We start from the raw sequence: 27,480 nt of genomic DNA, 5'->3' as shown, positions 1-27,480 counted from the left end.
ATTCTTTGGACTGCCTTTTAATGAATCCAACTTTCCACTGTTAATCACAGAAACAAAAGATAATTTCAAGCAGCCTTATTACCCAGATATAGATTAGGTATAAGGAAGTTGAGTTCAATTTGAAATGACTTTTAAAACATAGGACGCAAACATCACAACTCCCCAGAGCACAATACAAAATAGTCCTCTAAGGAATATAAACATTTAGTATAGAAGAATGTGAAACTACGTAAGAAAAGAGTCTCTTCGGTTAGCTAAAATTTACTTGCTAAAGATTATTTATTGCACAATATATCAGTTTGTCCTAAGAATAAAGCAGATACTATTATTCTCAACTTCTAAATTCAGTACGTAGTCAAATACATTTTCTCAAACTAAAGTTCTACAGCATCACAATATGAGTAAACTCTTTGTTACTGAGTTAGGATAGGGAAAACATTTTAACTTCTAAAACAAATTCCTTAGAGTTCATGAAAACATTTCACAAATCCTAGAAGGCACACATTATATTTCCTATCATAGTAAGTGCATTTAAGTACTTCATATTTAAAAAAGACAAAGCTGTACAGAATACAAAAAGTGTACATTTTATCCATGAAACAAATTTACAACTTTTATGATTAGTTATAATAGTAGAACCTACCTAACATTCACATCTAAAGAATTATCACCCAGTTAATGCAGTAGGCAAAAACCTGTGCTCATTGATTTAATAAGACTAACAAAAACTAAGAACTTTCTACTTCACAGTAGATCAGTTAGTGTCTTGGAGCTCATATTGGAAAGTAAAAAGGTTTGGGCAATATCAGGTCATTGAGCTTACTGTTAAATAATTCCTTGAAAGGTGAAGGATTCTGGGGGATAAGATCATTGGCTATACCTGGAAAGATCCAAAAACATGTAAAGCAACTTTGTTCATTTTCAGAAACATTCTTCAATTAGGCAATCTGAGTTAGACTCAGCAAGTCTAATCCAAAAGGACAATTTAAAATCTTAGAGCTGGAAAAGATCTCAGAGATCATCTATCCCAAGGTTTTCAAAATCTGTCCCATGGGATACTAAGACTTCGGGGAGGAGATTCAGCGTTCTACAAATCTGACTTGAATTAAAAAATTTTTGGTGGGGGCGGGGGGGGTGCCCTGGGTGGCTCAGTCGGTTAAGTGTCTGATTTCGGCTCAGGTCATGATCTCGTGGTTTGTGAGTTTGAGCCCCACGTCGGGTTCTGTGCTGACAGCTCAAAGCCTGGAGCCTGCTTCAGATTCTGTGTCTCCCTCTCTCTCTGCCCCTCCCCTGCTCGCATTGTGTCTCTCTCTCCCTCAAAAATAAACAAACATTAAAAAAAAATTCATTTAAAAAATAACTCCCATCATACAACTACATTACTAAATAAATTCGACTATCCTGGATCCCACCAATGCATTAATACATGTTTTTATTGGTTGACTTTATAATATTTATTGTGGTATATAGTTATATAAGGAAATTTATATTAATAAAATATGACTTTTATATAGAGGGGTAGTGTGTGTGGGTATATAGCATGTATGTGTAGGGGTTCTGAGTAAGATTTTACCTGGGGGGGGGGGGAGTTCTACTGCTAAAATAAAGTGTAAAAAGCACAGATAACATCTCAGTTTCTAACGCAGGAACCTACAAACCAGCAGCAGGGACTTTCTCAAGGTCACACAAACCATCAAGCACATTGCCAGGTGGATATGATAGAGCCCCTCGTGCTCCACAGTGGTGTTTAGCTATTTGGTCCTGGACTGTCTCCATCATGAATGTCAACCAATTAGTTATCAATATTTTGGGGGTAAAATCAAGCTATCTTTGGTCAGACATTTTTGGGAGGGAAATGAATTATTTAATTTGCATGCCTATTAAAATCCTGATATCCAGGGGCACCCAGGTGGTTCAGTTGGTTAAGTGTCTGACTCTTGATCTTGGCTCAGGTCATGATCTCGCGGTTTGTGGGTTTGGGCCTGTGTCAGGCTCTGTACTGACAGCACAGAGCCTGTTTGGGATTCTGTCTGTCTGTCTGTCTGTCTCTCTCTCTCTCTTTGCCCCTCCCCTGCTTGCTCTCTCTCTCAAAGTAAATAAATAAACTTTAAAAAATAGTTTAAAAAATCCCAACATCCAAAAATTCTGCCATCATTAAGCAGCAACTTAAATTGTGTACTTTGGTATATGGAAAATAGTAATATTTGCAATTATGCATAATAAGTCAAAAAAGTTACATGGAATGTTAACATATCTTTTAAAGGAGACATCAGGTTCTAGTTTTATTATATGCTAATATGTTAATGCTTAACATAAAACAAAAATTTTACTTTATAAGCAAAATTTTTGAAAAATGAAGTGTCACTAAAAATCATAATTCCATTATGACTATACTCTCTGAGTATTTCAAAGGAAGTACAGTGAAACAGTAGAAAGCCAAATTATCTCCTGATTTTCAGAGGTGTTCATGGTACACGTTTAAAAGGCTGTACCCTATGTTCTTCTCACTTAATGACATAAGAAATTTAAAGACTTTGAGACTTCAGAAAGATGCCTTCAAGTTAAGAAAATAAAGGCACCATGAACCAATATTGAATGATTTACCATAATTTGGAAATACAAAATTCAGGATCTGTGAAGAAGAAAAATTTCCTTCTGAAACTCCAAGATGCAAGAGCATTATCAAAAGCTATTTAGAACAGTTTTCCAACTATGGGAAAGCATTTCCAGATCAGCCAAGAAGATTCCCCAGCAGAAATCCATTTACAAGGCGAAGTCACGCCCAGCTTTATAGTCCTCACCCAAATTATACAGCATGGAAAAAAAAAAAAAAAGACTTTTAAGTAAAAAACATGTAGTTCCAAAACACATTGCTACAGTTATGAAATAATTGTGGATCGTTTCAAGTAAAAATTATTAAAGGAGCAATAATTAACCACAAGGGGGCATACACACTCCTTAGATTCCAGCAGAAAGACTAAAGTAGTAACCTGCACTTTGATATACTCTACATTTTCAGTCACTTCAAATTTTCTCTCAGATGGCTACACTTTTTAACATTCAAAGTTTATTTTAAACCTAACTAAATAGATCCCAGAATACTCCTGCCCTGAAAAATAGTGTTTCAGAAGTCTCTGGAAATGTTGCTGTTACCTCAGCAAAGGATTCAAGAGCAATTAGTTCTAATATATATTAGAACAGATAAATAATAGAAAAATATGGTCTAAAACAGTAGCAAATTTTAGTTTACTATAAATGGAAGACATAGCAAGTTTATCAAAAGAAATGGGACAAACTGTCAGAACAGCGAAAATAAGAGGGTAGGGAAAATTGATATCTCTGCATCTGTGCCACAATATCCCTGCATTCTTCCCCCATGACCAAAGTGTTTGCAGCTTGTAATAGCAACAGAAGACCTTCACCCCAAGGTCATGGTATAAGGGGCTGGCCTGCCTCTTCAGCCATGTTAAGAATATAGTTAGCCATATCATCTTCAGTGGGTGCATCTGACACCACCCAAGATTCATTTGCTCCAGTCATCTGTAGGCGACAAATAGGGCAATTCCTGTGTCGATCACTCCTATCAGAGAAGTCAAATAAAGAACAGTTTGTTTTTAATTCTTTAAAAAAAAATAGGTGTGTTTGAAAAGTAATCCATGTACATGGTTTAAAAAAAGTAAACAGCATAAAAGTATACAGTAAAAAATAAATCTCTCCTTCCCACTCCAATCTTTAATTCTTATCCTCAGGGGCAACTACTGTTACCAGTTTCTTATATATTCTTCTAGAGATAGACTACACATGATTAAGCTCGGGTGTATATATACATTACTGCTTTTTTTACTTGTCAATATATCTTTTTTTTTTTTTTTTTAACTTGTCAATATATCTTATAGGCCATTATGTGTTAGTACATGTTAGAGCTGTCTGTTCTTTTTAAACATACACTGTGTGGACAGGCCATAATTCACTTAACTCATCTCCCACAGAAGGACATTTAAGTTTTCCCCTATCTTTTACAGCTACAAACTGTAAAAGATACAGTTAGGGGAATGGAAGCATTCAAGGTTTAAAACAGAAGATGAAACTTACATGTAGAATAATTTTTCTGACAGGGAAAAAACATATATGATCACTTAAATGAGATTATGTTTTCCACAGGGATTTTTCTGCCTTGACAAATATTATTTTGGAAATTTCAAAAATACCACATTTGAGCCAGAAACATGTCATGCAGGGAAAATGTTTTTCTCTTCATTTCTCAGTGAAATCTGAGACCAAAGTAATTAAATTATATCAATTGCTCTTTGGCTTTTGTGCAAAAATTTAGAAATCTGTTCCAAAAACTAAATGTGAAAGCTAGAGCTGGCATATATTATTCAGATTCATTTCTGGTTCCTCAGAGATATTTTATAAGATAATAATGTGTTCTCTTCTGTGCACAAAAGTCTCAATTTTAAGAGTCAACTTCTGTTTCTGGCCAATAGGGACCAGATTTATCTTCCCACTTAAAACAATGAAAACACTGGAAAAATACATGAAACAAGGCTTTCAACACTGGACATCATCAGATAACACAGGACAATAATCCCTGGGGATGAGAAGCAAAGAAGGTGAGCCCTATAATTGCCCCAGCTTATTGTCTTGAGAGCCTTCAGGCTGTAGAGCAAGCAGGAGAAACCCAGATGGAGCCTGGCAGACTCTCTGAGTTGAAGAGACACAGCTGAGACTCTTGGGAGGCCAAGGCAGCTAGAGTTCACAGGGCAGAGTACTGAAGTACTTAACTGCAGAAAGTTACACAAAGGGAGAATTCTGGAATCTACTGAAGGTCTCCTTAGAATATATTCAGCAGAGTTATGATCAGTGTGTGCATGTGAGGCTCAGGAATCACCCAAAAGAATGTGAAGGAACACTACCCAAAACTCACACAGGGCCTGGGATATTGCCTGCTTTCACCAGACAGACTGGAAAACCTTGTAACTCATGGAGCATTGAGCAGAGTACTCTGAAGGGTCCTCTGAAGGCCTCATTAGTGGGACATAATTAGCTCTCAACTAAACACTGCTCTGGTCCTGCCTAACAAATCATAAAAGCAAGACCCAAAAGGATCAAACTGTTCTAAGTAACTATATTCCAGAACAAAGCTCAAGGATATTTATAGGAATACAAAAATATCCAGTACCCAAAAAGGTAAAAATCACAGTGTCTGGCACCCAGTCAAGAACTACCAGGCATAAAAAGAAGCAGAAAAATACAACCCCAAATGAAGAGGAAAAATCAATCAAAACCAATCCAGAGCAGACACAGATGTTAGAATTAGCAGGGAAAGAAAATTAATGGTTATAACGATCATATTCTATGTATCAAAAACACTAGAGGAAAGACCAAACATTTGAAGTAGAGATATAGAAGATATTAAAAACATTTTTTAATGTTTATTTATTTTTGACAGAGAGAGACAGACAGAGCATGAGCAAGGTGGGGGGGGGGGGGCGGTGGTGCGGAAAGAGAGAGGGAGACCCAGAATTCTGAGCTGTCAGCACAGAACCCAATGTGGGGCCCGACATCACGGAGAGTGAGATCATGACCTGAGCCGAAGTTGGACGCTCAACTGACTGTGCCACCCAGGCGCCCCAAGATATGGAAGATATTTTAAAAACTCAAACTTCTTGACATGAAAACTATAATGTCTGCAATAAAAAATACACTGGATGGGATTACTGACAAACTAGACATTGCCAAAAAAAAAAGATTGACAAATTTGAAAAGATCTAGCAATGTTAAATCTCCAAAATGAAAACATAGAGAAAATGATTTTTAAAAGGAAAAGAGCAACAGTGAGCTGTGGGACAACTTTAAGTGGTCTAATATATGTGTAACTTGAGTCCTAGGAGAAGAGTGAGAACAAAAATATATTTAAGAAAATAATGACTGAAAATTTTCCAAAATTGACGATGCAATAAACCTACAAATCCAAGGAATTCAGTGAACACTAAGCACAAGGAACGTGAAGAAAACTACTAGAAGGCATATCATAATCAAACTTCTCAGAATCAATGATAAAAAAAAAAACAAAAAACAAAAAAAAAAAAACCCTTAAAAGCAGCCAGAGGAAAAAAAGGCATATTATCTACAGAGGAAAAAAAGATAAGAGTGATAGCATATTTCTCATAGGAAACAATGCAATAAAAATGAGGGTGGAGTGAGAGCAACATCATTAAAGTCCTGAAAGAAAAAATAGTATTAGTCTAGAATTCTATACCCAGAAAAAATATCTTTGAAAAACGATGTTCAGACACTCAAGAACGTTCTATGGAATCTACAAAAAAGCTATCAGAACTAATAAATGGGTTTAGTAAGGTTGTAGAATAAAGGATTAATACACAAAAATCTATTGTAGTTTTATATACTAGCAACAAATGATCAGAAATTGAAATAAAAAATACTCTTAAAGTAGCCTAAAATACAAAATAATTAGAGATAAATCTATCAAAGATTTGTAATACTGAAAACTACAAAAATTGATGAGACAAGTGAAAGAGCTGAATAAATGGAGAAATACACTGTGATTGTGGACTAGAAGACTTAATGTTGTTAAGAAGTCAACACTTGCCAAATCAGTCTATTTATTTAATGCAATTTTAACCAAAATCCTTATAGCTTTTTTGAAGAAATTGACAGTTGACTCTAAAACTCATTTTGAAATGCAAAAGAACTAGAATAGGCAAAACAACTTTGACAAAGAAGAACAAAGTTGAAGGACTAACATTCCCTGATTTTAAGACTCAAAGCTACATTAGTGTACATTACTACACTAAGGTAGTGTGGTATTGCTATGAAATAAACAGATCAATGGAACAGAAGAGAATCCTGAAATAGACCCATGTGTATTTAAACAAATGATTTACAATAAAGGTGAAGCGGCAATTAGTGAAGGAAAGATAGTCTTTTCAGCAAAATGTGCTGAAGCAACTAGATAGCCATAGGCAAAAAAAGAATTTTGATCAATACCTCACATCATATACAAAAAATTAACTCAAAACGGATCATAGATATAAATGTAAAACCTAAAATTATAGAGCTTCCAAAAGAACAGAGGAAAATCCTTGTCACCTTAGGTTAGACAGATTTCTTAGATATGACACTAAAATCACTATGCTTAAATCACAAACTGATAATTGGACCTCATCAAAATTAAAAACTTCTACTCTATCAAAGACATTCTTAAGAGAATGAAAAGGCAAATCACAAAGTGGGAGAAAATATTTTCAAGTCAAATATCTGATATGTATTCATAATATAGAAAGAACTCTAAAACTTAATACCAAAACAACCCAATAAAGAAGTAGGCAAAAGATGTGTGTGGGCACTTCACCAAAGAAGACAGACAGGTGGTAAATTAACATATAGAAAGATGCTCAACATCATCAATCAGTAGGGAAATGCAAACTAAAACTGCAATGAGATACCACTACACATCTGTTAGAATGGCTAAAATGAAAGGACTGACCGTACTTACCAGAGGGGAGGAGAGTAGGGGATGGGTAAAACAGGTGAAGGGGATTAAAAATACACTTCTCTTGGTGAGCACTATGTAATATATGGAACTGCTGAATCACTATATTATACAGCTGAAACTAATATAACACTGATGTTAACACTGGAATTAAAAAAACAAAAAAACAAAAAACAAAAACAAAAACAAAACTGACCATACTAAGTACTGGCAAGGTTGTGGAGCAACTAGAATTGTCATATACTGCTGGTGGCAGTTCAAAATGGTACAACCACTTTTGGAAAACAGGAGGCAGTTTCTTTAAAAGGTTAAACATATACCCACCATATGATCTAGCTATTCTACTTCTAGGTATTTAACCAAGAGACACCCAAAATACATGTCCATAAAAAGACTTGTCTACAAATATATATAGCAGCTTCATTTGCAATACCTAAAAATTGGAAACAATCCAATGTCCATAATGGGTGAATAGATAAGTAAACTGTGGTATACCATACAATGAACACTACTCAGAAAAAAAGTAGTGGGGGGGGGGGACTACTGATAGCATGCTATAACATGGATAAATCTGAAAATAATTCTATTGAATGAAAAAAAAGAGTGCATGTTATATAATTTCATTTAAAAAGATTCTAGAAAATCCAAATTATTTTATAATGACTAAAAGCAGATTAGTGGTTGTCTGGGGACTGGAAGTGTTGGGAAGGAGACTTTACAGTGGGGCACAAAATAACTTTTGCGGTGATTTGGGGAGGATAAATTTTTTCATTGTGATGACATTTTTTATGGGTGTATATATGTCAAAACACCAAACTGTACTATAAATATATGTAGTTTATTGTACGTCAGTTATAGTCACCTAAATGCTTGATTTTTATTTTGTAAAATAATGCGCTTGACTAGCTGATCTCTAAAGTTCCCTCCAGGTCCAATAATCTAATATTCAAGGATTCATATTACGCCTTTTAATGATATATAGAGGCAAAATACAGAAATGAGGACAAAAATGAAGAAAAAGGGAAGCTTGCGATTCTAGACTCAAGTCAGGCACAAATCTTACAGCAAAAGTAAAATGCCAAAATTAAGATACACTGCCACATTTCATAAAGTATAAAAATGTTTTTAACCAGAAGAGGAAGCATGTTATACAATCCAAAGTACTAAAGAACAAAATCTTTTACACTTAACTACACTATTTTTGTATCCTTTGAAGTTTATTCATGTACTTTTCCATTTGATCTGTGCCCATCCCTTGAAGGCAGCAGATAACTTACCATTTATCAATGCACTTCTGACAAAAGCTGTGAGCACAAGGCAGGATGAGGTCAGCTCGACCATCCATACAGATACAACACTCCTCCTCGTCAGTCAGCTGCTTCACCCTGCAGTGTGAAAACGGAGCTAGAGCAACAATATTCTCTGCTGTCATTGTGCTTTAAACTTTGTCTCCAGTGCCTTAGAACGCATTATCAGCATCTGTGTGCCCTCAGCATGAAGCAAAACATGACTCAGGCAAAATAAGACTAAATTAACAACACTTTTAGGGACAGCAAACATTAGGGAAGAAGTACTAAGAGGGACAAATTTCATAAAGAAAGACTGGATAATAGATGAACACTGTGATGATCAAAAATAATACATAAACTAAAACTGGAAATACTCAGGTCTTTCTGAAAATAATAGGCCCTTTTGTTTTTAAATTTTTTTTAATATTTATTTTTGAGACAGAGAGAGCGCGCGTGCGTGCGCTCGTGCACATGAGGGGGGGAGGGGCATAGAGAGAGGGAGACACAGAATCTGAAGCAGTCTCCAGGTTCCATGCTGTCAGCTCAGAGCCCTATGTGGGGTTAGGGCTCAAACTCATGAACTGGAAGATCGTGACCTGAGTCAAGGTTGGACTGAGCCATACAGGCGCCCCCATATTAGGTCCTTTCAATTATATCACATTTACATAAATGAATTCGACCGAAAGAAGATTTATTTGCCATGTAGGATACAAAGCTCTTTAAATTATGGACCTTGTTGGGATGCCTGGGTGGCTCAGTCAGTTAAGTATCTGACTATTTCAGCTCAGGTCATGATCTCACAGTTCATGGGATTGAGCCCCGTGTCAGGCTCCTGCCAGCTCAGAACCTGCTTGGGATTCTCTCTCTCCCCTTGTCTTTGCCTCTTCCCTGCTCACTCATTTTCTGTGTCTCTCTCTCCCAAAATGAATAAACATTAAAACAACAACAGCAAGAACAAAATACAGAAAAGAAAAGCCTAAACATTGCCAGTCATGCTCTAAAATTCACTTGGCATTTCAGTAATGTTTGTACAGCCCAAACCTAGAAAACCAAACAATCCTATAAACAACAAATGATAAAAGGAAATAACAATTTTACTACAATATAGTATTTGGAAACCAGTTGGTTAAGAACAGACCAGAAAATGCAACTGTAAAAGAAGCAATAAAAGAGAAATTCTTGCTAAACATTTTAAGGTAAAAGACACTGTCAATACAGATTTTCGCTGTCTATTCAGTATGACAATAAGACAGGATGTCAACATGTCTGGATCCACCAAAGACTTTTTCCAATGAGGCATTTACAAATTTAAATTATGTTCATGGTTGTCAAATGGCAACAGGTGGGAGCTTTCACATGCAAAGAGCATTATAGAGAAGGAAAAGAAAGTTTAAATAGAACAATAATATATTAGGCCTGAGTAAACAAATGCCATCAAAGAAAACTCTGGCTGACTTCATTTTTTCCTGTTATAAGAGAGATATTAATATCCTTTGTCATTAAATGCAAGCATATAGAGTGGAGAGTGCATTCATGGAAACTGGGTTGATAGAAGCATTACCTGGTGTGAGTCACTTTAATTTTTCTATAATTTGGCACTTAATGTCCTGAAGCCCAGACATCCAAAAACTGATCAGCTGAGATAAGAAGTAATGTGATTTAAGATATCACAAAGAGCACCAGCAAATATTACTGAGATTTCAGCAGCTTGCATATTGGAAAAGAAGAGAAACATGGTACTTATGCACTGTATACCTTCCCATCCAAAGACTAGCCTGACACGATGTTACAGATGATGAGTTTTCATCAGGGTCTTCAGAGGTGGAGCTCATTGCCAATACTCCTGATGCTTGACTTGTGATGTCTTTATAAAGCTGAATAAACTGGTACAAATTCATGATCCGTGATGCTTCCACGATGCCAGTGCTTTTGTTAATCTATAAATACAAAGAAAATGAAAAAAAAAGTTCATAATTTCTTTGACCAATTTTTTTTTCAAGTTTTTATTTAAATTCCAGTTAGTTAACATGCAGTGTAATATTAGTTTCAGGTATAGAATTTAGTGATTCATCACTTACATACATCACCTGGTACTCATCACAGCAAGTGCCCTCCTTAATCCTCATCACCTATTTAATCCATCCCCCTTCTCTAATCATTTTTCCCAAGAGGGGGGGAACAGATATTTAGTCAAACATCCTAGGAAATAAAAGTTTTCAAGGTTTGCAAACTACCTAACAAGAGAGAAAAAGTCTGTCTGAGCAAATGAATAATAAATGTCATGTCTCCTACATTTATGGAAGTCAAAGTACTTGCACACATGTATCTCATTTGATACTCAAAATAACCCTGTAGGCATCACCCTGTTTAGAGTTGATGTTGTCAGATGACTTTCCCAGACCTAAAAAATGAATTTCAGAGACCAGTATTGACAATTCTTTTTAACTTCTTAACGAATTTCTTAACTAAAAGATTTATTTGAATCCAACAACCACATGCCATTCTACTATAACTGAAACAACCAACTGCTTTCTTGAATATATTAAGTTCTATTTTACACTAAAACTTCCAAACTAAAGAAAGAAAATTACACTAAAGTAAATCCTAAGAAAAAGTGGCTGAATTCTTCCCAGAAGGCTATTTTGTTTTGGCAAAAAAACTCATTTAGTATAAAGTGGAACCAGTGGCCTACAGATTGTACCTCTCCCCACCCTCGCTTACATTCTTTTATTATTATTATTTTAAAGTTTATTTATTTATTTTGAGAGAGACAGAGGGGGGCAGATGGAAAGAAAGAGAATCCCAAGCAGGCTCAGATGGATAAAAACAATACAATTCATGAAGTTCCTTTTTTAAAGTTTATTTATTTATTTTGAAAGAGACAGAGAAAGACTGAGAGTACAAGCAGCGGAGGGCCAGAGAGAGAGGGAGAGAAAGAGAATCCCAAGAAGGCTCTGTACTGACAGCACAGAGCCTGAGGCAGGGCCAGAAATCACAAACTGTGAGATCATGACCTGAGCCAAAACCAATAGTCAGATACTTAACTGACTGAGCACCCCAGGTGCCCCTCATGAAGTTTAATAGCCATTGTAGTCCATAATTTTAATTAACCCATTAATTTTTCTAATATTATTTCCATAAAATTTCATTTAAACATCATTTAGATTAGCTTTTATAATGAATTAAATATTATTTGAGGATAATCATGGTAGTAACAGTCAAGACAAGGTCTTTTTGTAAATACGAAGGTTATAGCACAATTGTGTTTCAGTCGCTTAAGATTAAGAAATATGAGGAGTGCCTGGGTGGCTCAGTCGGTTGAGCATCCGGCTTCGGCTCAGGTCATGATCTCGTAGTTTGTGAGTTCAAGCCCCGCGTTAGACTGCTGACAGCTCAGAGCCTGGAGTCTAATTCAGATTCTGTGTCTCCCTCTCTCTCTGCCCCTCCTCTCTCTCTCTCTCTCTTTCTCTCCTTCCCTCTCAAAAATAAATAAATCTTAAAAAAAAAAGTTTAAGGAGGGCACTTGTTGTGATGAGCATTGGGGGTTGTATGTAAGTCATGAATCATTAAATTCTATTCCTGAAACCAATACTGCACTGTATGTTAATAAATTTTAAACTTAAAAAAAGTTAAAAAAAAATGACAAGGTTTCTATTATGCCTCAGCAGAGAGAACTAGAAAATTTTAAAAAAAATAAAAAAATTGCAAACTGCTTTGATGAAAATGAGTTGCCTTAAAATAAAACCTTGTAATTTTAACCAAAAAATTTTAGCAAGTTATTAATATGTAATTCTACTATACTGTATTACATGATTAAGCGTGGCTCTAACCACCAAAAGAATTTAAGTTCAGAGCTTGAAATCTCTGTTGTCCTCACCTTGGTACAGATCACCCGTACAACCATTTTCCATAAGGCAGAGGAATCAGACCGAGGGAGTACCTCAAAAACAAGATGTTTTCCCTGGCCAGAAACCATTTTAGCAGTTCTAAAAAGAGACAAACACATTTGTTAATTTTATGAAAAGTCTTATAAAATAATGGAGCTATGAAATCAGATTCAAGAAACACTTTAAAATAGAAGAAAATCTGAAGAAAATACAGAGACAACTAACAATGATTGTAATAATTAGATTCTTAAAACACAGGGACAGAGAATGTTTTGATTATAAACATACAACTAAGTTTTTAACGTCAACAGCATCACTGACAGAATAATAGATCTTTTTATGTCATATCTCAATGGTTTTTTAATGTCTAACAAAGATGTCTAGAAAAAAACACATCTAAGAAATCAGGTACTTAAAGAAAAAGTTTAGCTGGTTTCATTTAGCCACATTTTTTTTCCCTTATGTTTATTTATGTATTTTGGGAGAGAGAGAGAAAGAAAGAGGGGTAGAGAGAGAGAGAGAGCGAGAGAGAGAATCCCAAGCAGGCTCCATGCTGTCAGAGTGGAGCAGAATGAGGGCTCTGTCTCATGAACTGTGAGATCATGACCTGAGCCAAAACCAAGAGTTGGATGCTTAACTGAATGAGCCACCTGCATTTTGACTACTGCCTCAGATGCATAAAGTGTGAGAAAAAAATCTTGCTCTTGGTTGAGTCCTAACTTAAGCAACACACACCTCTTTGAAAAAAAATTTTTTTTTTAAATTTGGGACTGGATCAAGCAAATGATTTGAGACACCTTAAATACAGCTTTGCTCTCTTCCTTTAGCAGAGTAATTTTGAGGGCCACAGGATTCTAACATAAAAATATAACACCTTTAGAGGATAATTCAGTATCTTCCCATTAATGCCAAATTATATCAGATCAAAGATACCTAAGTATTATCATTAGTCACATTTCTCTCTGAGCACCAGTGGGGATATCATACTCAGAACCAAAGGATGTAGAGTTAAATAGAAGCCACCGAAAATAAAGCAACTAGTTCTAGGTAACAAAGTCTGCTAGTGAAAGAAATTCATCTGTGCCAGCTCTCAGCTGTTTTCTAGCTATTAAGCCATGCTTTTTGTATAGGTTTAACTTTATAATTCTCACACAGCATTGCACTTGTGAAATGCCCAACTCTGACCCATATAAATTAGTTTTAGGAACCAAATCCAGTCAGAACATCCTGTGCTAAGTAAATACAAGGAAGATATTCTTTACCATCACCTCTGTATTACACAATAAGCTTAGCTGTGGATGCTTTCACAAGACATATTTTATCTGGTATCTTTAGACCAAAGAGTAAAATTTTATAGAACAGATGGTTTATGTACATAAATTCCGAGACTCTAAAGGGATGGCAAATGTCAATTACTCTTCGTAAGAGTCAAAACAATAAACACCAAAAAGCATTCCACTCAGGCACCTCGATGACTCAGTCAATTAAGCATTCGACTCTTGGTTTCAGCTCAGGTCATGATCTCATGGTTGTGAGATTGAGCCTCACGTTGGGCTCCGTACTGGGCGTGGAGCCCTCTTGGAATTCTCCCTCTCTCCCTCCCTTCCCTCCCACCCCCCCCCCATGCTCTCGCTCTTAAAAAGTTAAAAAAAAAAAAAAGCATTCCATTCATTATTCTATTAAATTTAATCTATTTTTGCTCCTTAAGAATACAGTCCCAGAAGTAATGCCTCAAATACTACCATCTATATAATCTAAAAAAGGAAAAAAGAAAAAGGCTAAAATTTTATGACTATATTTTTATTATAAAAGATCAGACAACATGTAAATATACCCAGTAAAATGTACAATCTCCCTTCACTGCCCCCCATTTCCAGCAATTCCCCAGAAACATTGTATACATACTTACAGTTCATTTTCTATGCATTTATATGTATATTCATACAGGATCCATCCATATATCTGTACAGAATTTCTTTTTTTTATTAAATGAATGAAATCCATTGTTTCTAAAAGATGTTAACTTCTAAGATAACTTTAATGTTTAAGACATTCTTTATTCTTCATGACTGGATAACAGTAGACTCTGTATTTTAATAGCTTCTACACAGATCAGTATAAAAATTGATACAATAAAGAATAAACTCTGGGCGCCTGGGTGGCTTGTTGGTTAAGCATCTGACTTCGGCTCAGGTCATGATCTCACAGTTCATGAGTTCTAGCCCTGCATTGGGCTCCGTGTTGGCAGTTCAGAGCCTGCAGTCTGCTTGGGATTCTGTGTCTCCCTCTCTCTATGCTCCTCCCCTGCTTGCACTGTCTCTTTTGCTTTCTCTCAAAAATAAAGAAACATTAAAAAAAAATTTTGTAAAGAATAAATTCACAAAGAAAAGGCAAAGTTCTATTAGATGTGCTCTTTAAAAAGGCAGAGAAATTTAAATTCCATCTTAGAAATCTATTCAAGAGTTAAAGAGATTTAAAAATGTTAGCTAATTAGAAAATATTAATAAATGAAATACCTTGTCCTTCAGTGGTGACAAATGAATTATTACTATTATGTATTTCTATGGCAAAAATAATGCTCAGTGAACACAGATTTATTTATTTATTAACCAGATGAATTGGCTGATGTATAGAAACCTGACTGCCCTTTGACTATCCTCGGAACCTTTCTCTAGAGTGACTAATTGGCTTATTCTTACTCTCTTCTGTTTATGTAAACCTTTAGGTGTTTCAAACAAGAATTGATTTATAAGCCTATGTTCAAAATCCAGTTTTAAGTTCCTTTGGTCTCTTTTGTTCCTGTTATATATTTTAAAATAGCCACATAGAAAATCTTGTAGTAGGCACTCAATAAATATTTGCTAACTGCTGCAGCTGAAAACATTCAGTCTTACCAATCAATATTTCTGGTTACTTCTCAGACAGTCATGGCATATGGGGCATATGTCAGGGAGGAAAAATAAAATGAAAAAGAGCAAGCCTTACATATCATTAAGTTCAGCTACTCTCCCAAGAAATTCTTCATAAGTTAAGGAGCCACTTTCTCGAACCAATATGACATGTTTTGCTACTTTTTCTGGTAACTTGCTAAGAACCAACTGTGTCTGATCCGAAATTTGCTGTCCCATGATGAAATGATGTCTTTTGAAATCCAGAAACAGTGTTGCTTCACATAGTTATCTGTCAAATATATATAAAAATTACTTTCATATATACTATAAAAACAGCAATATACCCATCCCTTCAAGAAAATAAGAAAAACTAGGAATACCTTTAAGTGAGGGTTCAGTAAACTTAAACAAGTCTAAGGTGGAATTTATTTAAACAATTATATTTTTAAAGTAAAGATTTATATTTCTATTTTTAAGATCATATAACTAAATGAAAAAACAAGATTCACTTATGTTATTGGTAGGGTGGTGAACTTCCAATTCCTATAATTTTGTCAACTCAAAAACCATCACAACTGAGTGGCTCAGTTGGTTAAGTTTCCAACTCTTGATTTTGGCTCAGGTCATGATCTCATGATTTGTGAGATTGAGCCCTGACTGATGGGAGTGCATGACTGTGCTCTCTCTCTCTCTCTCAAAATAAGTAAATAAACAATAAAATTAAAAAAAAAAAAAACATTATACACACACACACACACACACAGAGGCATTTAAGTGCTTGTATATAATAGGAAGCTTGTTTATACGTATAATTTTCAAAGGACATTTACTGACTACTTACCACACGTCAGACTCTTACCTAAGAGCTTCCCATATATTACCTCATTTATTTCTTACAACAACCTTAAGGGCGAGGCATTATTATATTCTTATTTTTACAGATAAGAAAGTAGAGCTAAGTAACTTATCTAAAATTAAATGGTAAGTGACCGAGGTGAACTTTGAACTCATGTTTTTCAGATTCTAGTGCTCATATATTTTTTAAAGTTTTTATTTAAATTCTAGTTAACATACAGTGTAATATTAGTTTCAGGTGTACAAAATAGTGATTCAACACTTCCATACATCACCAGTGCTTAGCACACAAGTGTAAAATACTAACATAGTTATTTTTTAAAATTTTATTTAAATCCAGGTTAACATATAGTGTAATAACAGTTTCAGGAGTAGAATTTAGTGATTCACCACTTACATATAACAACCAATGCTCATCCCAATAAGTGCCCTCCTCAATGCCCATCACATATTTAGCTCATCCCCCTACCCATCTCCCCTCCAGCAACCTTCAGTTCTCTGTATTTAAGAATTTCTTATAGTTTGCGTCCCTCTCTGTTTTTATCTTATTTTTCCTTCCCTTCCCCTATGTTCATCTGTTTTGTTTCTTAAATTCCACATGTGAGTGAAATCATATATTTATCCTTCTCTTATTTCACTTTCTAGTACTCATATTTTTAATCACTGATATACCAAGATACATAATCATGATACAATTATATCAGCCAAATAACATTTGTTGAAATGCTTTATTTGTAAACATGCAACTTAATTTTTAATTATAAAATATATGCAAATTAAACACTTTTTTTTGGCTTGAAAGCCTAAGAAAATTAAAATATTAGATAATTTAACCACCTCACATTTTCTGCTTAGAAAAGATAGCACTTTTGCTATCTAACTTCTCCAGGTGTTTTAATGTTTAAAAAAAATTTTTTTTTAATTTATTTTTGAGAGAGAGAGAGCACGAGCAGGGGATGGGCAGAGAGAGGAAGACACGGAATCCAAAGCAGGCTCCAGACTCTGAGCTGTCTGCACAGAGCCCAACATGGGGCTCGAACTCAAGAACCATGAGATCATAACCTGAGCTCAAGTCAGACGCTCAACCAACTGAGCCATGCAGGTGCCCACCAGGTGTTTTAAACTTAAAGTTTATATAACTTGTTTTCTAAGTATGAAGGTGATATTTTAGTTGAAAGGCTGGATCACTCCTTTAATAATCTACTAGCAGTATAGATCAATAAGTTATTGAAATGACTTAAAAATGTAATCACAAAACATTTATAACTTTTTTTTAATGTTTATTTATTTTTGAGAGAGATAGAGACCAAGTGCAAGCAAGGGAGTGTCAGAGAGAGAGGGAGACGCAGAATCCGAAGCAGGCCTCAGGCTCTGAGCTGTCAGCACAGAGCCTGATGCGGGGCTCGAATCCACGAACCGTGAGATCATGACCTGAGCCAAAGTTGGACACCCAACCGACTGAGCCACCCAGGCACCCCTGTAATCACAAAACATCTAATAATTACTCTAAAGTCTTGAAAGATGTAATTCTATGAATTGTGGCTAGAGAAGAGTTGAATGTGTTTATTCTGCAAAGTTTTTTTCTTTGGTAAATAATGATTAATCAGAATATCAAGTACTGAGAATATGGTTGAAACAGAAAATAAAGTGTCTATGCTGTCTTAGTCTGTCACTTAATATGAAAATCCCTATTCAACACAAATACTACTACTACTAATAGTAAAAGCAGCTAATACTTTTGATCACTTCCATTGTGTAACACAATCTTCTGAGCACTCTACATATATTCAGGAATTCAGTCAGGGGGACCTAGGTGGCTCCCGACTTCGACTCGGGTCATGATCTCACAGTTTGTGAGTTTGAGCCCCACATCTGGCTCTTTGCTCACAGCAAAGAGCCTGCTTCAGATCCTCTGTCCCCCTCTCCCTCTGCCCCTCCCCCGCTGGTTCCCCTTTTCTCTCTCTCAAAATAAATAAACTTAAAAAGAAAAAAAAGGACTTCAGTCATTCAAATTCCCATAATAACCATTTTATAGATGAAGAAATAGAATAGTTATGGAAACAAGCAAAGAGAGGTTAAAGTAACAAAGTCACATAGCTTACAGGGTTGTTTTGTTTGTTTGTTTTGTAATATAAAGTTAGAAGAACAGGGGCGCCTAGGTGGCTTAGTTGGTTAAGCGTCGACTTTGGCTCAGGTCATGATCTCGCCATTTACGAATTTGAGCCCCACGTCGGGCTCTGTGCTGACAGCTCAGAGCCTGGAGCCTGCTTCGGATTCTGTGTCTCCTCCTCTCTCTGCCCCTCCCATGCTCATCCTCTGTCTCTCAATAATAAATAAAAATGTTAAAAAAATTTTAAATAACTAAGTAAATAAATAAAAGTCCTTCCCAAGAAGGCAGGAACTTCACACTGATGTATACTACGTATATACACGTGCACTATTGTCCTTATTTTTCCTGTTCTAATTTAAACATGTGAAATATCATTAGGAGCCAATGGTGGTAAACAGGTGTTAGGAAGCCACTGTGTTACCACGGTCTTCTTAAGGCCATGGAGATACAACAGTGAGTGAAAGAAACATGTTTCTTGCCATGATGGAGCATTTGATACAGTGGGGAAGAGACAACAATCACACCATTAAATACATAATTCTAAAATGAGAAGAACTAAGCCAAACAAGTACAGGATGCTACAAAAGCCTATAAAAGGGAGGCTTGATGTAGTATTGTGTCAGGGAAGTCATGCACAGACAACATTTGATTTAAGAAGAGGGACAGAGGAATGGAAAGGAAAGGCCATTCCAGGCAGAAGTTATAGAAAGCGTGTAATGGAGGAAGGAACATTGTACGTTTGAGTCAATAAAAAAAAGGCTAGAGTGACTAAAGCAGAGGCAGAGGGAGAGGGAGAGGGAGACTGGTATCAAGAGATGACCTGAAGACAAGCCTGCATGCCTGTCCAACCTGTGGATGGCTAAAATTGGTATGAATGAATAATGTCCACTGAAGACTAGGATTAAGACTGAAATAGATAATGATTTTCTGAAATGGAATAAATTATTTCAAATATGACAAAGTTAAATCCTTAATATTTTTTGAAAAGCCAATTGCACAAAAACACAAAGCTAAGATGTGCTTAAAAGCAGTTAAAAAAATATAAAAAGTCTGAGAGTTTCAGTCAAAATAAGCCAACAGTAAATAAGGACAAAAAAGATATTAAGATAATCCCAAACTCTTGCTAGAAGCAGATGTCCAAAGCAAGACCCTAGTCCTATTGTTCTCTGTAATGGGTCCACCACATTGTAGTTCTGTAATCAGCTCTAAGCACACATTTTTAAAGGGCATTAATCATTTGAACATACCTGAGAAAGTATACAAGATGTTATGGATCTAGCAAAGGAAACAAAGTGATTTATTCTAGATAAGCATAATTCAGTAACAACCAATAGGTTTGTTCAAACATTTAAAGAGATTTCATGTACAAGAGTAAGATTTATATACTTACAGTGAAAATACTGGCCTATAAGTGTGAATTAGGCAAACTTCAGGTCAAATAAGAAATTTCTATCATCCACAATTATCCAGAAGTATTAAGGGCTGTCTTGTAATGTATGCGAGCTTGTTTTCATTGGAAGTGTGGAAGTGTTTGAATAAAGATTAGAAGTTCATCTAATGAGTGTTTTAGAAAAGATGTTTGCTTGGGTGAGAAATAGAGTAGGTGACTCCTAACCTAATATTTCATTCCTAAAGTGAAGCTTAAATTCCCTCTAGCTTTCCTGTACCAATCCAATCAAAATGCAATAAAAAATTCTAACCACCGGACTGAAAACTTTAAATTACACCTATATTACTTAACAAAGAAAAAATTAAACTTTTTAAATACACGATCTTAATATTTAGTATAAAACATTTAATGATAATTTAACCAATGTGCCCACCAACCAGATATTTAAAAAGAAGCTTTAGTCACTTATTTATTGAGTTAGAAAATGGTCCCTTTTGTTTCTGAATAGTTTTGATTTGATGCCCTAACTCTGAATAAGGTTTTTAATTTGATGCAGCATATTAACTTGCTATCCTGTAATTGCACTTGGTATCTGGAAAACCTAATCACTAACTCCTCTGATTAATTTTTTTAATGTTTATTTCTGAGAGAGAGAGAGAATGAGAGAGAGAGAGAAAACTAACCAGTGGGGGAGGGCCAGAGAGAGAGGGAGACACAGAATCTGAAGCAGGCTCCAGGCTCTGAGCTGTCAGCACTGAGCTCCACTTGGGGCTCAAACTCATGAGCTGTGAGATCATGATCTGAGCTGAAGTTGGATGCTTGACCAACTGAGCCATCCAGATGCCTCACTAACTCCTCTGATTAAAAGGCAACACTAGACACTAAGAGAGTCTGGGCAGTGGTTCTCACCCTGGTTCAGTGGATAGGGCCTAGAATTTACAGTTCATTTTGAATACCATAAAATAAGGATAATAATGATAAATATTAATGTCCATCACTAACATAAATATATGATTCTGTGATCTATATGCATTATAAAACCAAAACCAAGGACAGATATTCACAAAAACAGTCTGTTGTGGCCATCCTCGAGTCACCCGCCATAGGTTTTTCAGTGTCCCTCTTCAGTGACTCTGCACATTCTTTTATAAAATAGCACACATCATCAGTTAGGTCACTTGACCATCCCCCTCTGTGAGCTTCCTGAGGATAGCGGCTGTGTTCTCTCTTCTGGTAGATACATAAGCATAAAATAATTATTTATGAACAGATACAGTAAATATTGTTGACAGATTTTTTAAAAATTATTGTTCACTTAGTATTCTTTTGACTAACTTGTTCATTCATCTAGTCATAACTTGGAAAGAAGTTGAAATTTTTAAAATACATAAAAAAATAAAATTGTAAAAATTCATCACTAATTTAATGTGTACATGAATTGAAAAATATTCATTATTTGATAGTAGCAAATAATTCCCTCTAGACAGGGCACAGTAGTATAGCATAGGAATATAATTTGTACAAACCACTGGCATAGAACTCAGTACAAGATAAATCTCCCATCAAAAGTTCTTAAAGAGGGGCGCCTGGGTGACTCAGTGGGTTGAGTGTCTGATTTTGGCTCAGGTCATGATCTCATGATTCATGAGTTCAAGCCCTGCTTCAGGCTCTGTTCTGACCGCTCACAGCCTGGAGCCTGCTTCAAATTCTGTGTTTCCCTCTCTCTCTCTGCCCTTCCCCCGCTCATTCTCTGTCTTTCTCTCAAAAATAAACATTAAAGAAATATTTTTTTTAAGTTCTTAAGGAACTAGCAGTTCTCATACTATTATGCCATCTATAATTAATGCCACCTGCCTTTCTAGCAGGATAATAAAGGCACACCTTGTTTTATTTTTATTGCATACACCTTTATTGTGCTTCACAAATATTGCCTCTTTTTTTTCTTTCCCAAGTTGAAGGTTTGTGGTAACCCTGCATGGAGCAAGTCTATGGGTGCCATGTTTCCAATAGCATTTGCTGACTTCATTTTTTCATGTAACATTTTAGTAATTCTTGCAATTTTTCAAACTTTCTTCTTATTATATTTGTTATGGTAATCTGTGATCAGTGATCTTTGATGTTACTATTGTAATTGTTTTGGGGTGTTATGAACTGCACCCATATGAGATAGCAAACTTAACTGATAAATGTTGTGTATATTCAGACTGCTCTATTGACAAGCAGTTCCCGTCTCTTTCCTTCTCCACAAGCTTCTCTATTCTGAGACACAACAATATTGAAATTAGGCCAATTACTAACCTTACAATGGCCTCAAAGTGTTTAAGTGAAAGGAAGAGTCACACATCTCTCACTTTAAGTCAAAAGCAAGAACTGATTAGCTTAGTAAGGAAGGCATGTTGAAAGCTGAAATGGTCCAAAAGCTAGGCTGCTTGCACCAGTTAGCCAAATTGTGAATGCAAAAGAAAAGTTCTTGAAAGAAGTTAAAAAGCGCTATTCCAGTGAAAACACAAACAATAAGAAAATTAAAAAGCCATATTGCAGAGGGGCACCTGGGTGGCTCAGTCGGTTAAGCGTCCAACTTCGGCTCAGGTCATGATCTCACAGCTTATGAGTTCAAGCCCCGCATCGGGCTCTGTGCTGACAGCTCAGAGCCTGGAGCCTGCCTCAGATTCTGTGTCTCCCTCTCTCTCTGCTCCTCCCCTGCTCATGCTCTGTCTCTGTGTCAAAAATAAATAAACATTAAAAAAAATTTTTTTTTAAAGCCATATTGCAGATATGGAGAAAGTTTGAGTGGTCTGGATACAGGACCAAACCAAGCACACCATTCTCTTAAGCCAAAACCTAATCCAGAGCATGGCTCTAACTCACTTCAATTCTGTGAAGGCTGAATGTTGTGAGGAAGCTGCAGAAGAAAGTTTGAAGCTAGCAGAGGTTGGTTCATGAGGTTTAAGAAAAGAAGCCATCTCTGTAACATAAAAGTGCAAGGTAAAGCAGCAAATGCTTATATAGAAGTTGCAGTGAGTTGTCCAGAAGATCTAGCTAAGATTAGTAATGAAGGTGGCTACACTAAACAACAGATTTTTTTTCTTTAATTGTTTTATTTTAGAAAGAGCGGACATCAGCTGGGGAGAGGAGGGGAGGGAGTTGGGGGGAGGGAGGGGGGAGAGGGGGAGAGGGGGAGAGGGGGAGAGAGGGAGAGAGGGAGAGAGGGAGATTGAGGAGGGGGGTGGGGAGAATCCTAAGCAGGCTCCATACTCAGCATGGAGCCCGATGCAGGGCTCAATCCCATGACCCTGGGATCATGACCTGAGCTGAAATCAAGAGTTGGATGCTCAACTGACTGAGCCACCCAGGTGCCCCTAAACAACAGATTTTCAATGTAGATGAAACAGTCTTCTATTGGGAGAAGACGTCATTAGGATTTTTTCATGGATAGAAAGGAGAAGTCAAAACCTGGCTTCAAAGCTTCAAAGGACAGGCTGACTCTCTTTTTAGGGGCTAATGCAGCTGGTGACTTTACACTGAAGCCAATGCTCATTTACCATTCGGATTAACCCAGGGCCCTTAAGAATTATGCTAAATCTACTCTGCATGTGCTCAAGCCTGGATAATAGCACATCTGTTTACAACATGGCTTACTGAATATTTTAAGCCCACAGTTGAGACATACTGCTCAGAAAAAAAAGATTACTTTCAAATTATTACTGCTCACTGATAATGCACCTGGTCACCCAAAAGCACTGTTAGAGATGTACAATGAGATTAATGTTGTTTTCATGTCTGCTAACACAACATCCATTCTGCAGCCCATGGATCAAGGGGTAATTTCAAGTCTAATTAGTTAACATTTTGTAAGGCTATAGCTATCACAGATAGTGATTCCTCTGATGGATTTGGGCAAAGCCAACTGAAAATCTTCTGGAAATGATTCACCATTCTAGATGCCATTAAGAACATTCATGATTCATGACAAGAGATGAAAATATCAATACGAACAGAAATTTTTAAGAAGTTGATTCCAACTCTCACGGATGACTTTGAGGGGTTCAAGACTTCAGTGGAGGAAAGAACTGCAGATGTGGTAGAAAGAACAAGAGAATGAAAATTAGAAGGGGAGCCTGAAGATATGACTGAATCACTGCAATCTCATGATAAAACTTTAAAGGATGAGGAGTTGCTTCTTATGGATGAGCAAAGACATTAGTTTCTTGAGATAAAATCCATCTCTGGTGAAGATGTTGTGAAGATTGCTTAAATGAAAACAAAGGATTTAGAATATTATATAAATTTAGTTGGTAAAGCAGTGAAGGATTTGAGAAGTCAATTTGAAAGTAAATTTGAAAATTGACTCCAATTTTGAAAGAAGTTCCACTGTGCGTAAAATGCTACCAAATAACACTACATGCCAGAAAGAAATCACTCATGAAAGAGTAAATTGATGAGGCAAACTTCACTCCCACAATAAAGTATTTTTTAAAATTAAGGTATGTAAAGGGGCGCCTGGGTGGCGCAGTCGGTTAAGCGTCCGACTTCAGCCAGGTCACGATCTCGCGGTCCATGAGTTCGAGCCCCGCGTCGGGCTCTGGGCTGATGGCTCAGAGCCTGGAGCCTGTTTCCAATTCTGTGTCTCCCTCTCTCTCTGCCCCTCCCCCATTCATGCTCTGTCTCTCTCTGTCCCAAAAATAAATAAACGTTGAATAAAATTAAGGTATGTATATTGTTTTTTTAGGCATAATACTGTTGCACACTTAATAGACTACAGTATAGTGTAAACATAACTTTTATATGCACTGGGAAACCAAAACATTCACTTGACTCACTTTACTGCAATATTTGCTTTACTGTGGTGGTGGTCTGTTACTGAACCTGCAATATCTCCAAGGTATGCCTGTAATGTGCTTTCAAAAAAACATTTCAAGGATTTTCTAAATAAAGAACAAATGTTATTTTGAAACTCATAAGAATATCAAGGATTCCAAAAATGCCACATTCTCTAGTGGGTGGTAACATACACTTGATCACTTCTTTTTCTAACAAACGAATTGTTGTAGTTCAAATATTCATTACAAAGATATAAAAATCACATCATGGGCACCTGGCAAAACAAAAACCAAAACAAAGGAAAACCTCCATGAACATTTAAAATATATCCATTAATAAAAGGATTAAAGCAAAGTTTAAAAGCCTGAAAGTACAGTAAAATGACTAGTTGACAAGTACTGTAGTATTTAGGAAACCTCTCTGAAGCCTATTCTCCATGAATTTTTGTATCAACTTCCTTACTTACAAAAATAATAATCATCAACTACTTTCATTAAGTCAGCTTTAAGATCAGTGATAAAAACTAAGTTCCAAAAACTAGATCCCTAAAGATACTATTTACTTTGTTACTCACTGCTTACTCAAACTCTACATCTATAAGCAGATATCAGCTGTTCTGCAAGATAAGAAATTAACAGTAGCTATGATGGATACATAAGGAAACAATTATACTAGTTACTATAGAAGCTGGAATGCTTGTTCTGGGCTCAAAGATCTTAATTAGAAAAAAATATATATAGAAAGAAAAACTACAAAAAGAGAGTACTTGAGATTAAGACTGGATTTTTGATAGCACTGTTGTGTTTACTAAACACATTTCATATTTGGAAAAATACACTAATTAGACTTGTCAGCATTCTCTCTGGACCTTCCCTGCCTTTTTGGAAGAAGGGGAAGGGAAGTCTGTGAAGCGTTTAGACATGAACTAAGAAGGATCAGGCTACACACATTAAATATAAAGTTCACTTACACCAAATGACAGCACATTTTGGAGACATACAATCATATTCTAGAGGAAACTATTTAGAAACTGCAGTCAGGCAGGGGTACCTCAATCAGTTAAAGTCTGACTTCGGCCCAGGTCATGATCTCACAGTTCTGAGTTTTAGCCCCGCATTGGGCTCTGTGCTGACGCTCAGAGCCTGGAGCCTGTTTCGGATTCTGTGTCTCCCTCTCTCTCTGCCCTTCCTCCGCTCATGCTCTTTGTGTCTCAAAAAATAAATACAAGTTAAGAAATAAAAATAAAAAAAAAAAAACAAGAAAAAGAAAGAAACTGCAGTCAGAATCAAAGGAAAGGAGAAAAACCCATACTTCTTTTGAGTTCTGAATTCAGAAAGCATCACTTCTTAGGAGTGACTTCAATACACAGGTTACTGATTTAGGATCGTTGATCCATGGCACCCCATACCCCGCATGAAATTCTGAATGGATGGAGCTCATCTTATAGCAAAAATGGGCGGAAGAGAGGTGGAAAATAACTTTATGCAGAAGATCTAAGACTTACAAACCATAGGAAGTGTTAAGGCAGCTTTATAACTACCCCAGAGGAAAGAACTAAATAAATCATTTGGCAGCATGAACTAGGACAGGGTCGGAATATGAATGTACACTGATATTTAATAAAGGGGCTAGGGATAAATTTGAATAATAGCAGTAAATCCACATTTGTAACACGATACAAATAACAGAAGAAGTCACTGCAAAAGCTAACACAGAAGGCTTTCTTTCCAGGAGTAGTTACTACAGTTATTAGAAAGGAAACTTTTTGTCTCAGACGGGATCAAGGTAGCTGGTTCGACAAGGCAAGCCTTTTGGGAAGATGGACAGTGTAAGCTAATTTAGCAATAGAAGGCCGGCTAAACAGATCGACTTGGCCTTTTCTGAACTATCGCCCCAGGCAAGGGTTTCTAACCTGAGGTGCCCAATGCGGCAGGGGCACACAAGGTTTCTGCAGCACCGGTGTGTTTACGCACCCACCACCCTCTGGCCATCCTAGCTGCCTCGGCCCCTCCTCAAGCGCACCTGCACGTTTAACCAACAGCTATTTCCTCTGGCCCACTTGACTGCGCCGGCGGCAATATTCAAAAGCAGTTTCCGGCTCGAGAAGGACAAACCCTCTCCTAGTTGTCCAGAACCACCCCTCCCACTGGACAACCATCTGCACCTCTGGCCACTGGAAACTGCCGGGTTGGGTACGCAAAGTCCGCAGAAGGGCCTCCCAAACCAGCCCTGCGCCCTAAACCGAGGCCTAGAAGGATGGCGGGGCCGGGCCTGTCGCCCCACTGAAGCCCGGCTTGACAGTGGAGGACCGGCCGGTGTTTCTCCTCCCAGCCCCGGGGTCTTGGGGCAACAAGGAAGGGAAACGGAGAAAGGACAGCACGAAGCAGCTCACCCCTGGCTCAAGGCAACGCGCTACCGGCGGCAGCAGCTCCACCTCAGCCCGCAGCTCAGACCCACAGCGGCAGCGACGCGGGCCGGGCTGCGACCGGGTCGCACCTCAGTGACGCAGAAGCCCCGCCCCCAGAGCGTTTTTGGAAACAGTGCGCAGTTACTGACCCCAGCCCTCCGCTCCTGTTCCGGCTGCGGCGTGCCGCTCAGCCTGAGGATCTTTGACGTTCGAGGCCCGGAGGCCATCTGAGAGGGTGACGCCCCAGGAGGGGGCCGAACCCAAGAGGAGGCCGGAGAAGCCTCGCCTGGCGGGCTCCTAGAGGCTGGGTGAGG

General features: G+C 37.0%; 1 protein-coding gene across 3 annotated transcripts; it reads right to left on the bottom strand.

The window, feature by feature from the left end:
- Position 1: 1 nt before the first annotated feature.
- On the bottom strand, positions 2-27,452 carry RNF141 (ring finger protein 141). Of its 3 annotated transcripts, none has more exons than XM_086678001.1 (6): positions 27,316-27,452; positions 15,678-15,872; positions 12,683-12,791; positions 10,561-10,742; positions 8,794-8,901; positions 2-3,580 (listed from the first exon to the last, which is right to left on the bottom strand). In XM_086678001.1, the coding sequence occupies exons 2-6, from the start codon at positions 15,818-15,820 to the stop codon at positions 3,430-3,432; spliced, it is 693 nt and encodes a 230-aa protein (XP_086534127.1). In that variant the 5' UTR covers positions 15,821-15,872; positions 27,316-27,452; the 3' UTR covers positions 2-3,429. The 3 variants fall into 3 exon arrangements, with proteins under 3 accessions (XP_086534127.1, XP_025784448.1, XP_086534128.1); XM_025928663.2 differs by lacking the exon at positions 27,316-27,452 and adding an exon at positions 27,152-27,282; XM_086678002.1 differs by lacking the exon at positions 27,316-27,452 and adding an exon at positions 22,488-22,655.
- Positions 27,453-27,480: the final 28 nt, after the last annotated feature.

Source organism: Puma concolor, chromosome D1 (assembly GCF_028749965.1).
Source record: "Puma concolor isolate L17-30 chromosome D1, mPumCon1.1.hap2, whole genome shotgun sequence".
NCBI lineage: Eukaryota > Metazoa > Chordata > Mammalia > Carnivora > Felidae > Puma > Puma concolor.
This window is presented reverse-complemented; position numbering and strand designations above follow the sequence as displayed.

What these genes read in the sequence shown, in the direction of transcription:
- RNF141 (XM_086678001.1), bottom strand. Translation starts at nt 15,820, where the DNA reads ATGGGACAGCAAATTTCGGATCAGACACAGTTGGTTCTTAGCAAGTTA. An exon ending in GCTAGTCTTTGGATGGGAAG is followed by an intron (nt 8,902 to 10,560) that starts GTATACAGTGCA and finishes TTCACACTGCAG; the next exon opens with GGTGAAGCAGCTGACTGACG. An exon ending in CAGAAGTGCATTGATAAATG is followed by an intron (nt 3,581 to 8,793) that starts GTAAGTTATCTG and finishes CTTCTCTGATAG; the next exon opens with GAGTGATCGACACAGGAATT.